This window comes from Chenopodium album, chromosome 2 (assembly GCF_948465745.1).
Source record: "Chenopodium album chromosome 2, dcCheAlbu1.1, whole genome shotgun sequence".
NCBI classification, from domain to species: Eukaryota; Viridiplantae; Streptophyta; class Magnoliopsida; order Caryophyllales; family Amaranthaceae; genus Chenopodium; species Chenopodium album.
Genome location: NC_137835.1, coordinates 26004163 through 26017804, shown reverse-complemented (window position 1 = coordinate 26017804; position 13642 = coordinate 26004163). Strand labels below are relative to the sequence as shown.

At 35.6% G+C, this 13642-nt stretch overlaps 1 protein-coding gene across 1 annotated transcript; it reads right to left on the bottom strand.

Annotated features, from left to right (window-relative positions):
- Nucleotides 1–1843: 1843 nt before the first annotated feature.
- On the bottom strand, nt 1844–9645 carry LOC145597546 (mediator of RNA polymerase II transcription subunit 27-like). The gene is made up of 7 exons (XM_081653740.1): nt 9249–9645; nt 8763–8928; nt 4916–5357; nt 2927–2986; nt 2775–2843; nt 2623–2666; nt 1844–2548 (listed from the first exon to the last, which is right to left on the bottom strand). Exons 1-7 carry the CDS (start codon nt 9577–9579, stop codon nt 2377–2379), a joined length of 1284 nt encoding a protein of 427 aa, XP_081509866.1. The 5' UTR covers nt 9580–9645; the 3' UTR covers nt 1844–2376.
- Between the last annotated feature and the right edge of the window lie 3997 nt (nt 9646–13642).

Genomic DNA, 13642 nt, shown 5'->3' with positions numbered 1-13642 from the left:
TAGATGATGATTCTTGAATTGTTGTTTGGCTAGGAATTGGGTGAAACTTGTATTATTGATTAATTGTGATTAATTTGGGAATTGTGTTGATTAATTGTTGAGGTTAAAGTGATTAGTGAAGGTTTGCATGTGTGTAATTCAATTAGGCGTTGAGAATTATGCTAGATTGCATTGTAATTGCTAATGACATGAACAATTGATTTAGGAATTGCAATTATCGATTGGTTTTGATTGTGATTCTCTTAGTTTGTTATTCATAGTGAACCCTAGCTTAACAATTAGGAGATAGCTCTTTGATTCCTATTGATTGCTCTTATCATTAGTCCTCACAACCTTTGATTGGCATGCTCTTCCCAAGTTGTTGCAATTGACATGATTACTTGTTGATCCCCGTTCCTAGTGTTTTATTTCCTTGGTTACTTGTTTTGTTAGTTGTTAATATTCTCTCTTACCTTCGTCTTCGACCTAGCTTAGGCGCATAATTGAAAGTGTTTGAACATTACCGTTCCTTTGGGTTCGACCCTTGACTTGCCTCTATACTCGTATTTAGGTTTGTTAAGTGTTTATAAATTTAGTTTGACCGAGGGAAGATTAGATAACGACCTAGTTTTCCCCTCGTCAAGCGGCTGAACCAGTAGCTGCCTGAGCTGCGGGCGCGCTGGTTATCGCTGGTTTGCAGGATCGCTTTCAGGGGCTATATCTTGAGTTTTAGGTTGTTTATCGGAGCGTGTGACCTATCGTTGGAAATCTCTTCAAGTCAAGTCTAGTTTCCTACGCAATTTGAATCGCTGCAATCCAATTTGTAGAACTCAAGTTATGATCAAAAGAATGAACAAAGGTCATTTTTAATACTTCGTAAACCATCACTTTTCTTCGTTTCTAACTCAAATTCAATCCCGAAAGATGCATAGAGACCCTTATAGATTCTATTATCACTTCATATGCTTATAATGTTTGAACTAAGCTTCCACATATACATATCCTTCATTTAACGACCTCAATTCATCGACGTTTCGTTCTTATATTGTAAACTGTGAAATAAAATGTCTAAATAGTTATGAAAACTACCTGAAAACATTAGAAAAACACAAACGAAGCGTAATAGAGCATAAAACAGACAAGTTATGCATTTGTGACTTGATAAGCGACTAAAAGACCTAAAAAGCAACTATAGTGTAGCATAAACATGCCTATAAATCGTATACGGATGTGATTTATCACTTAACACAAATCAAGCCGTGATTAGGGAAAAAAACAAATAAAAAATAAAACAGAATACCTAGCCCTTCTCCCTTCCTCCACCGGACTGCCCAACCCATCTCTCCCTCTCTCGTCGACCCTCCTCCACCCCTGTCATCACCCTCCCACTTCCCTCTAAATCACAATCCCCTTTCCTTGAAACCCCTTCCCACTCCTAGCCGCTCCCCCACTCTCGAAAGCCCTAGCCGCTAGCTAAAGGCTGTTTTTTTACACGTTACTCCCTTCATTTTTATTAAAGTGTCTAATTTGACATTGACACTATTCACAATTTCACAAGCACCTATTTGATTAGTGTTTGTATTTCATATATTAAATTAAATATAATCATACGAGTATTTAACTATTTATTAGAATCATCTCATGATCTCAATGCATAATTTTCGAATATCAACTTTATATAATCTATACCTACTAATACTATTATTAGTAAATAAGGTTCCTTATTGGCACTTCCACTCAAACTAAAACACTTAAATAAAAACAGGGGAGTACAAACAATAAATCACTAGAAATACTTAAATTGATGTTTCATTCATTGCAATTACAACCATTATCAATTCTTCTAGCCAAATCTAGAATCCTATAAGAGCATTATAAATATTTCTATTCTATAAAGGCCCACTATGAGGCCATACTCCTCAAAAATAATAGGGCTTTTGAGTTTTACATAGACAGTGCTGTCTGAGTTTGCGATCAACTGCAAAAAAAAAGACTTTATATGGTTTTAAGCCGTACAGAGAAGTCCAATGAAGGTGCTAATACTGAGGCAATACTACAGCTTATATTCAAATAAGAGGGTGTACACAAAAATTAATACAAAAAAAAATACACATAAAACAAAAAAAAGTGATTAGCGAGAATAAGGCAATAAATCTATAGAACTTGCAGAAAACTAGCTATACTTCTTTCGGTAGCACCATCTATTATGATGGTGTAGCACATTATCTGCGTCCTGCATTTGGATTTTTAAAGCTGTAGCCTTCACCTCTTTTGTACAATAGCTCAATAACAGTCAATCACCCTTCTACAAGAGTTAAACTATGTTATTTTCTCCAGAGAGTTTGCTTCAGGAAACTTTCATACCAGTCTTAAGTACATTAGAATATAACTGGAACACTACACATCTGGTGGGGAGCAGCTAACATGATACGCTTGCCCAGTGTTTGAAGTCTGATCCTTTAGCAGACCTGATGCCGCCTTAGCAGCAAGCAGGTTTTGGTAGGGACGATGTACAGGAGGCAATAATAATGCTGATTGTCTATCCATTGAGATAATCCTTTCACATTTGCTACATAGACAAACAACAAAGGTCAGACAAAGCAAAGTGAGAAAATAAACACCTGTTTTTGGTCACATTATCACCTGCATGCTTGTGTAAATAGGTTCTGATAGCCGCTGATCCAATGCTTCAAAAGCACATATCATAATCAGTAAAACAATGTAAAACCTAGAATTATATTGGACAAAGGATGCTAATAGACATTACAGTGTATCAAGGAACAAATTAATCATACCAGAAGAAGATACAGAGCCATCTCAGATTTATTTCCAAGGAAATGTTGTAGAGCTATATTAGAAAATTCCTGCAAATAGGGGAAGAAAAGTTTTAACTAAATAACCCTTCACATAATAGCATTGTGAATTCTGTAGACAAAAGATAAATTACCGTTATATGCCTATAAGCATTATAAAGTGATGAACCTCTTGCATGTACATGGCTCCCTCCCTGCAAATGAGAAAGCAGCAGCACTCTGAGAATCTCAAAATAAAGTCTAAAGTGCTAATGATTGAATACAACAGCAACAAATCAACACAGCATTGGTATTGTAGAACTCAATTCAAGCACCAGTTACTGGGAATCAAAAGTTCAAGGAAATTGTCAAATAAGGTCTCAAATTTAGGAATATAGAAAAAATTCACCTTTCTCTAACAGTAAACATAACATTTGTTGGCAAACTGCTAGTGACATCATTTATCATTGCGTATGAATTCCTGAACCTAAGAGGCTCTAATTATAGCTCCATCTAGCATCAACTATCCCAATCCCCATGTAACTTAACTTGCAACATGACTACAGTAACAAATCCAAAGTGTTATTCCCATATGGATGGGGTTGGCAGCATAAATCAAGAATCTATCTTTTGTGGTCATCCACAGAGAACCTCTTCTTCCATTTACTTCTATCCAGTACTACATACTCCTGCAAACACTTTTTTAATGGTGTTTCCGTGAAGTAACGATCCTCCCTCAGTCCAAGTCACCTTAGGCCTCCCTCGGTTTCTTTAGAAATTTCCATAAACCCTCCACCTTCCTTACCAGTGCATCCTAAGGTTGACATCTCACATGCCCAAACCAGCATATGTGACAATCAATCACAGACAGGACAGAATGATTGCTTTCCAAAGTAGTACCTTATCTTTTATCAGGGTTTATTATAACTATTCAACACCACCTAAAGCTCTCTATACCAAAGATTTTGTAAGGCACAAGCAATTCAGAAGGGCAGGAAATATTGAAAAAAAGAAAAAATATATAATCACAAGCAGCAATTGCGTAAATCCTTAAGCCCACCAAAAGAAAAAAAGAAAAGAAAAATAAAATATAGAGGGGTATAAAACATATTATGACATTAAGAACGAGCCGTAACCCAGCTTGCACGGCCAAGTGGTCTCAAACATTAAATGCTTAGAAATTTTTTATTACAACTTTATGTCCTATTTCCTATAGTTTCTTCAGCATTCACTCCATATACAGTACGGAGGAGTATAACACAAGTTGAAGAGACATGCTCAGCATTGTATCAGCACACAGCAGGCAAAATTACAAGCAAAATAAGTGAGTATCATTTTTAAGGTCTCAGAGTGTCTATCTTATTTCACCTGCCACATGAGGATCCCACTACTTGACATTTGCAACTATACTAAGTCCACACAGCTACAATGAGAGTTGTTGTGATGGATCTTATTAGCAGTATTCAGGAAACATTCCCTTAGTAACTCACTAATCCCAATATTTTTCTAATGCAGGCTTAGAATGCAACCAAGACTAGCACTCAAAATAATAAAACAGGCTCCGTCTAATTATTGAATCAAAAATCATGACCCATATATAAGATAATATTGTAATCATGTGTTGTACATACTAGACAATTAAGATGCTACATATACAGTTCCTTGTACACTGCTTTTAATAGGCATATTCTTGGTTGCAAGATGATATTCGTCTTGAAATTACCATACAAAAGGACTTGCATTTTTGGAGGAATTGAACAGAACATACATCAGTTTTGATGAAAGAAGCTTTTCAGATAATAACCACCTTTTATAATATGTTTATTTTCAACACACTGTGGTCACTGTCTACGACATGTTCCTAATAAAGGCACCTTTCTCAACCAATCCGCCTAAATTCAGCCACTTAACTATATGGAAAATAATGTTCCTCATACAAAGTTGATATGTGTTACATGTAAACCTTTTTGAATTTTAAGCTTTGTTTTTTTATGATTGTCCGATTTCAGGATTGAAAACATATAGTTTTTAGAAAATCATTTGGCGAGAATATACAGCCAAATCTACATGTGTGTCACTTCCATGTTTGTGCAAGACCATATGGTCAAGTATAAATGTAAATATTCCATGGCAAAGCTGACTACCTCATCCGGTGAAAAGAAGGCAACTGCATCAGGATCTGTAGAACCAACAGGGTGAAGGGACACGACAGCTCTAAAGACAGAAGGAATAAATAATTCAACCACAGCAACTTTATCTGAGGAGACATGCGGAGATTCAGGTCTTAAACTACTTGGACCATGGTAGGCTTGTGCCATTGACGTATTAAAGGCATCCTCATTGGCTGACGCAGGAAGTGAAGAAGCTCGCTTCAACCACTCTAACCTTTCATAAGTGTAAATCTTCATGTCAGGCACTTCTTTCTCCAGACTTTCTAAAGTATCAGTTAGTGTCCTGTAATTACTACTTTCTTCTGGGTTTTCGACCAATGATTCTTGAGAAACACATTGTTTCTTTGAAGATGATTCACAGTCAAGATGAGGAAAAAATCTCCGCTTTTGATCTGCGAATGACTTTAGGGCTAGTCTGCAATTTGCAGAAGGATAACTCATAATTCAGTAGGATTAACAAGTAATAGACTGAACATTATCTTGATGCAATTAACTCTATCAGCAAGATAATAAGCAAAACCAAAAACAATGTTTAAAATAGGCACCTTTTTGAAATTGAATTGTGCAATTAAAGTACATAATGCTAGAAATATGAGTGATGGCAGAATTATTGGTTCATGTATGAGACATTAAAAGAGATGAATGGCAGAAAAATCATTGGCAAACAAGAAAAAATGATTAGTTAGAAACATTATGATAGAAAGAACATGGTGAGAATGTCATGGCCACAAAGGACTTATGCCTAGATAAGAACTTATAAGCTCCCTTTAGACTATATAAAATGGTACATATTGATAATTTCCATCACCTGAACATACAAATAACAAGATAGATATAAGTTCCCTTTGCACTAATATATGCAATTTAATAGAAAATTAACTTGAATGTGCAGAAACTACGGTCTCATGTACCTAACGCATTTCAGGGACATATACAGTATAATTAAAAGTATGGATCCAAAACAAGGCATCACAATTATTAGCTCAAGTAAAAGCATCACACCCTCCAACACTCTTAAGAGTTTTATAAGTAGAAAACACTCCATTCTTCAAGATTAATTTTCTATTCCTATTTTGAATTTACCTTGCTAAAACTTAATCACATCAATTTTTTATTTTTACTCGTTTTGTATATCGGCATTTATTATATGATGATCTTGATGGGATGCGGATGTAGAACTCTCTCTAACCTCATTGTTGAAGCTATCACTTCATGATATTAAAATTTTCTTCATAGTACAGATTTTTGGATCTTTGTTGGTCCTTGGATCTCTCAGTTAGACATGTATAGTTTCTCATTTGCCCAATGACTCGTATTTCATTGACAATTAAACTCACACATAGGCCGAATTTGATTCAATTTTATTTTGACTTTCTAAGAGCTCATAACATGAAGCATAATCTAATACTTCATTCCTAAAAGTTTGACCCTCTTGGTTTTTACATGGTCTCCATTGCACATCTTTGACCATTAAACATCTTTGCTACGTATACGTGATATTATGAAAATGAAGATTTACATTGAGGCTTAGGCTCATCATGGGGCTTTCTCAATTGTGCAACCCTTTTTTCAGTAACATGAGTCCTAACAAATCTACAACATTCCGTGTTGCCAAAATCTAATCATAACACTAAGTAAAACATGTAACATTTGAAAAAAGCTAGTTGGACCATGTTGTCTTGCTACTTAACCAGCCACTAATCTCGGTCTTATACCCATATAAGCCATGCACACTAATTATATTTAAGCTACAACATCTTTCCAATATAAGTAATGCCATCAAAAGAGGGACATAGTTATGTGCAACCTAGTCATAATGATGATTGCATTAGGCACTAGCCACACAATAGTCCCTCAAAAATCAAAGAAATGAATCAAAGTATGAGCCAAAAGATTAGGCATTTGGTTCAACCAAGAAGTTTGAAACAATTTCATCACATTAATTCTTAAAGCAATGTTAGTTTATTGGTTTATGTAGCTGCATCTGTATTTGCGTCTTGATTGTCTTTTTATTGGTAAGCATAATTAGTTTAACTGAAATTTGACTCTCAATCCTTGGAGTTTTTAAATGCTACAAAAGCTCAGTTTTATAATGCTTTAAGATGATGTTTTTGAATTGAACTTTTATTGGCTATTGGGGTTATAAGGTTTTGGATGGAGTGAAAGTATCTGAGTATCAGCAAGTAATTTAAGACGTCAGGACAGAATCTGCAGAGAATTAGATACCAGCAAGTAGTTATCTCCTCATGTATATATCTTATTCTTGGTTAGGACATTAAGAGTTGGTTTAGAATAGTTCTAATTTATCTATTCCCTTTGCATGTACTACTCAGTTGTTATTCCATACAATTATTTTATCATTAGTTAGGCCCTATTCACTTCACATTAAAAAAATAGTATTCAGTAAAATTAATTTCAATTCAGTAAAAATAAGTTTAGTTCAATAAAATTAATTTCAGTTCTGTAAAAATAAGTAACTTTAAAGAAGAAATTTAATAGAAAGTTAATAAAAATAATTTCAATTCAACAAAAATAATTTCATTCAGTAAAAATAATTTCAATTCAACAAAAATAATTTCAGTTCAGCAAAAATAATTTCAATTCAGTAAAAATAACTTAAGTTCAGCAAATATAGTTCCAAATTAGTAATAATAATTTCAATTCAACAAAAATAAAGTGAAGTGAACCGGGCCTTATTGGTTGAATCTTATTACTTTATTTTATGAACGAAAAATGAGTAAAGCTTAGGTAAATCATGTCTTAACTTATATAGGCACTAAGTGAAGTTTAAAGATGAAACTAAACTTTAGTTTCGATGACCTAGATGCAGACAGCAAAAGTCCAATACAAGTATATAAGGTCAAGACTAGAAAGATAAGACAAGATAAGAGAAAATCACGTGAAATGAACACTAAGTCCCTTGTTAATCCTAACATTCCTAAGTTATGGCTATTGTTAATCCAAACATTCCAGCTTCTTAAGGTCCTTAACTTCTATCCTAGTCATATGCTGGTATGATCTTCCTTAGCCTCTTCTAAGCTCCCCATTTTCTCAACTCTCTACTTTCCTTACAAGAGTGTCTTCTGATCTCACCTTAACATGTCGAAACCACTGCAATCTATTCTCCCTTATTTTATCCTCAATGTCCACAAATCTACTTCATTTCTAATTCTATCCTTTAAGGGGATCCCATACGTCCATCTCAACATACGCGCATCTTTACTACTATCATCTTCCTAAAGTGATCCTTAATTATTTTGATCAATGTAACCTAAGTCGCCCAAAAATATATCCCCTTTCACTTCAAAGGTATGCTCTTGTCTTCATGCTCTCCATTTCACCAAATGACTTAATCATGTAGGTCACATCTTTGTTAATAACTTCACTTTCAAAAACTCGCTTGTGGAAGCCTTCTTATTATCTAACATCACTATATGTATATCCCTATTTGAGTTCCTCGTAAGGCTAAAACTACAATTCATTTACTCACTCATGCGCTGCCTTAGTCTAAACCCCCAAGATTTTAAGTTTTGCCTATGTTGCTCCAATTTGGAATTAAAATCAACTCTAGTCTCCTCCTACACAATAGCATTGGCAAACAGCATACACCAAGGTATCTCACCTTGGATTCTAAGACATGAAATCTTGTGTTACCAAAAATTAGCTCAAAAAGGTGACTATATGATTAAAAATCTAGCTCATGCCACTCAACAATCCTTAAATTAAAGGAGAAAGAAAGAATGAGATGATCAATAAATAATGTGAAAAAAGATAAGGCATTTTCTACAATATTTATTGCTAACTTAAATCCTTATCTCACCTTGTCCTGTCAACTGCAGATGCACCCGCCTGGCCAGCAAGCTGCCTCTTCCAAGCATATGCAACAACAGCACCATCTGGACAAACTAAAGGCATGTGCAATCCCCAAGAGTTGCTTCGTGATCTGAGCGCATCATTGAGGACCCCAGAAGATTCAAGCTGCCTTCCTAATATGAACAAAAGAAATCAGCAGAATATAAGAACAAATCAGAATTATAACACTCAAAAAATAGTACCACTTGTTACATAAATACATAATACTAGCTTGAACATACATAATTTTATGCGTAGTATTTTTTTTCTCTCTTTCAAAATTTTGAAACTTTATTGAATAACACAAAACTAAATACAGTACAAAAACCCAAAATGTAAATCATCAATAGAATTCCAATGCTTTGATTAACCCTAAATTTATCAAAGAAAAAAAATCAAAACAATAAAGTAAAGTTAGTAAACCCTAGTGAAGTAAAGAGAATGGAGAACGAACCAATATTGCGAAGATCCTGGAGGTGAACACGCATCGCAGACTCTTCTTTGACGATTAAATTGGCGGTTTTTTGAGGCTGATAAGACTCAGCTGACACAAACAATGCCTCAAGTAAGCGATCAGCCCCGATCCTAATGTCGGCGATAAGGCGAGAGGCTTGCCCCAATCTATCCATTGCCATTGCTACCTGCTTTGGCGGTGCATCTTCGCTTGTTTCCGCCGGAACTTGCGGTTGTTGCTGCTGCTGTTGTTGCGGCTGTTGTTGCAGCGATTGTTGCTGCGAATATTGCTGTAATTGCTGCTGCTGGTGTAGCTGCGGGTGCTGCAACATTTTCAGTCTTCTCAGATGGTGAAGAGGGAGGGAGGGAGCAAGGAAGTGAAGTTATGCAGCAATCCGGCCCGTCTGGCCCGTTAAAATTTGGGCCTAAACACCGTTTTCAGAAAAAAAATTAATTAATGGACGGGCTAGGCCCAGCCCGTTTGCAGAAATGGCGGGCATGGACAACAGTAATTAAAGTTCAAGCCGGCCCGTCAGCCCGTTTTGCAAATTAAATCAGCGTTTTTTTTTACAAAAAGTCAGAATTTTTTTTCTTTTTTAAAATATACTCAGTACAAGTAGATATCTAGAAGAGTCTTGTATAATTGAGTATTTGACTGTCATTTATCTCTCTCTTGACAACATAAACAAAAAAAAGCCCTAGATCTACAATCTACATTTTCATCTCTTATTACTTCATAGTTCATAATCATCACATCATACTAATCATAGTGAAAGGTAGAATCTTTCAAAGCACAAGATCTACCACAGTACGACATGAATAGCGAGGTAATTCTAATTATCTAGTATTAGGTAATTGGTTGAATGATTGTCTGATTTTCTATTATTAAATTGTTTTTCTTTACTAATGTGAACTAAATTAGATAATATCATGTGAATTTATTTGCTTTTACTCTAATTCGACAGCGAATTCAACTTGTAAGGTTCATATTATGGCTCTTAATAGTCCTAGTATTTAATGGGGTTGTAAGTCTTGTAATCCATTAATTAATATATAACTTTGTTAATTTGTTTAGTAAAACTATATAATTTAGTTTCAACTTGTTTCTATAGATTTCTTGTGCTTATTATATTGTTGTGCTATTGAGTATAATTGTATATGTAGTATTAAATTCTTTTTTCTCGGCCCAATTCAACAGGTTGTGTGTAATAATCATAGAATGGAGTGTCAATTCACCTGTAGATGTATTGGATGATGAAGATGAACTTCTTTGCAATAATCAAGGCTCTCTAGTTAATTCTAAAGGTAGGAAGTTAACTTCCCCTGTTTTGGCAAAATATGAAAAGACAAGTCTTAAAAGGTGGGAGTGTCAAAGCTACTTATAATCATTGTAAGATTGTAATGAGTGCTAATAGTAATAGTGGCACATCTCATCTTACAAGACATATAGGCAAGTTTCCTAAACGATTGAATTATGACATTAGAAATTTTTGCATTTTTAGTACTCCATCAGTTGGTGGTAGTAGCAACTTGTCATTAAAAAAATCCTAGTATTAATTTTGAGGAGGTTCGTAGAGCTATTGGGATTTATGTTGTGGCGGGTGCTCATTCTTTAACTACTTGTGAGGAACCTGGATTTAGGTATATGATCTCAGTTATGTGCCCCCAATTTAATAATATTAGTAGGCACACCATAAGGAGAGATATATTCAAATATTATAATGATGAGAAACAAGTTATTATGGATGATTTGCAAAAGGCTAACAGATAATTGGAGAAGTGAGCATACTCAAGATGAATATATGTGCATAGCAGCTCTTTGGGTTGATATTGATTGGAAATTGCAAAAGAGAATAATTAAGTTTGGGGCCTTAACACCCCCATTTTGACGGAGTGTCTCTTGCTGATGAGATTGTATTATGTTTGAGTGAATGGAAAATTGATCACAAGGTACATAGGTTTACCGTGGACAATGCATCATATACTAATAGCATGATTTCTTCTCTTAAAATTTATCTCCAAAAAAAAAATTCTTTTCAGTGTTCTTCTTAACTTTTTTCTCTTCATTATAGCTTTCAGTTTCTGATATTTAAGTTGATACTTGAGCTAGCTGCTTCTCTATCCTGACAATCCTCTTTCCCACATCAAAATGAATGGTTGTTGTTGTAAGGAGGGGGTTCCCATCGTAAGGGGTCCTCTCCTTAAATGCCCATGACCCTTAAAAAGCCTAGGACTTTACACTTGTTAGGGTGTAGTAGGATTTGAATTCCTGACTGTTTGGGGGACATTGAATTAGAATTGATTCTATCATTACGCTTTTTTGTAAAAAACAAGTAGGGAGTCGCCAATGAGTTTTAGGAAAATTCATAAACCTCGTTCATGCCTTTCTTCCATGTGGAGTTCATGGAATAATTAGCACGAATCATAAGTTTACCCATGCCCAAATTAGTCTATAAGCCAGAAATGAGTTCGGGAGCGAGGGTACTAAAATAACGTTCCCTTTAGAGGGGAATCGTCATCCTAGCCCTAGTACGGCCTCTACTAGCTCTTCCTTTTTTATAATTTCATCACCAAACAATATATGCAACGCGATACCTAAAACTATGTTAGTTGATTTTATTTACACATACCAATTCACGTAGGAATTACATTGTAATGTTGTTATTCTTTATTTAATCAAATTCGTGAAAATGACAAGAAAATAAACAATATTCGCTTTGGCTTAAGTGATCAACCAACAATTATTTAATTCAGTTCTAATCTTTATTTAACGCAAGATACTATGTGGAATTGATTAATTGATTATTTTAAAGGTGATCAAACAACACTAATTAATTAATTAGAGTTCTTTTAAACAAGAAAATAAATGTGATTTAACTAAGTGCTTGGGAATTTACCACTTCCCTTTGCTAGATCTCCGTTTAGAATACTTATGGACTCCTTCTTGTTGGGGAACCTCCACCGTAGTAACAAAATATCAAAAGGGGTGAGTGTTTAGGACAAGAGGGGCTAGGTTGCACAAGTTCACAAGTATTTCGCCAGAGTTTTAGGTTATTTTCTGTCTGTCTAAGCCTCGGTTTAAGCTCTTATTTATAGGGAATGATTAGGTTTAGGGTTATGAGCATTTTGCCGCAGCAGGTGTCGCGCGCAACAGGATGAGTTGCGCGCGGCATCCCAGCGCAAGTGATTAGGTTGCGCTGCTATGGGCAGCGTAACTAATTGTCTTACGCGCGGCTTTATGGTAAGGTTCGATTTTATATTTTCCGTATAATTCTGAATCTTCCGCAACGCAACTCTAGAGGTTGCGCTGGGTGTCGTGCGCAACTGAATTAGTTGCGCGTGGCAGCCCAGCACGACTGTTTGAGATGCGCGCGGCTTTTTCTGCGGCAGCACTAAAATTTAACCTAGGCGCTCCTAAATCCGTCATTATTGGGTTTTAAGCACGGTCTTAAGCCTAATTATGGTCGAGTTTAGTAAATTGGACCTTTGTTTTAGCTTTTATCTTTAATTTGGGCTAGTCTTTTGTGTTTTGTGGCTTAACCAGTTCTCAATTAGTATTCTTCACTTGGATCCAACACGAAGATGGTTTTATTTATCGTCATTGCACTTCATATCGGGACAGAAGGCCAAAAGTAGATGTCTATAATTAGCCCCCACTTTGATCAAGTCTAGAATAGACGATGATCAAAGTAGTTAAGGAAATAAATCCGAGACTCATTCTGTGAAGTTCTCTAAGGATAGAGAATATTTCAATAATGTTTAAGGATGTCAAAACAATCCTTGGTTCGCTAAGTGTTTGAAACAAGTAGCTATTAAGGCAAGAAAAAGTTTTTCCTAGTCTTAACACGCTAAAGAATCTAGATTGATCCTTTGCAATTGTAGAACGCTTTTACAAGTAAAGGTGTTATGGGTGATGTCAAGTCATGAGAAGAGATTGGTTTTAAAAGGATAAAAGGGGAAGATTTCCTCTCAATCGTGTTATCGTTGGTCTAAAGTCCCTCGATATGTCATTGAAACTTTAGCCTGACTTTAACAAAGTAAAAAAGATGAAAAGGGGTTTTCGGTATTCAAGCCGAAAGGGTCCGGTATTCGAGCCGAGTCTGGTATTCGAGCCAGATGTCCACAAGATAAAAATACATGTCTTAGGACTGGAGGCATATATCCAAATCCAGTGAGAGGGAAGAAAGTCAGCAACTCTCTCAGCAGTTTTGTCCACAAGATGAGTACACGTGTCTAAGGACTGGGGGCACGTGACTACATAGGCGCGACATCGTCTTGTCGCTTCTTTATACAGGGGGTGATTCAACACCCTAACTGTCCGGTAAGTTAGTAAGCGCACTAACTACCGTATTTGCTGCCATTCAAGAAGTGCATGTTCCTGATGGTTCGGCGCGC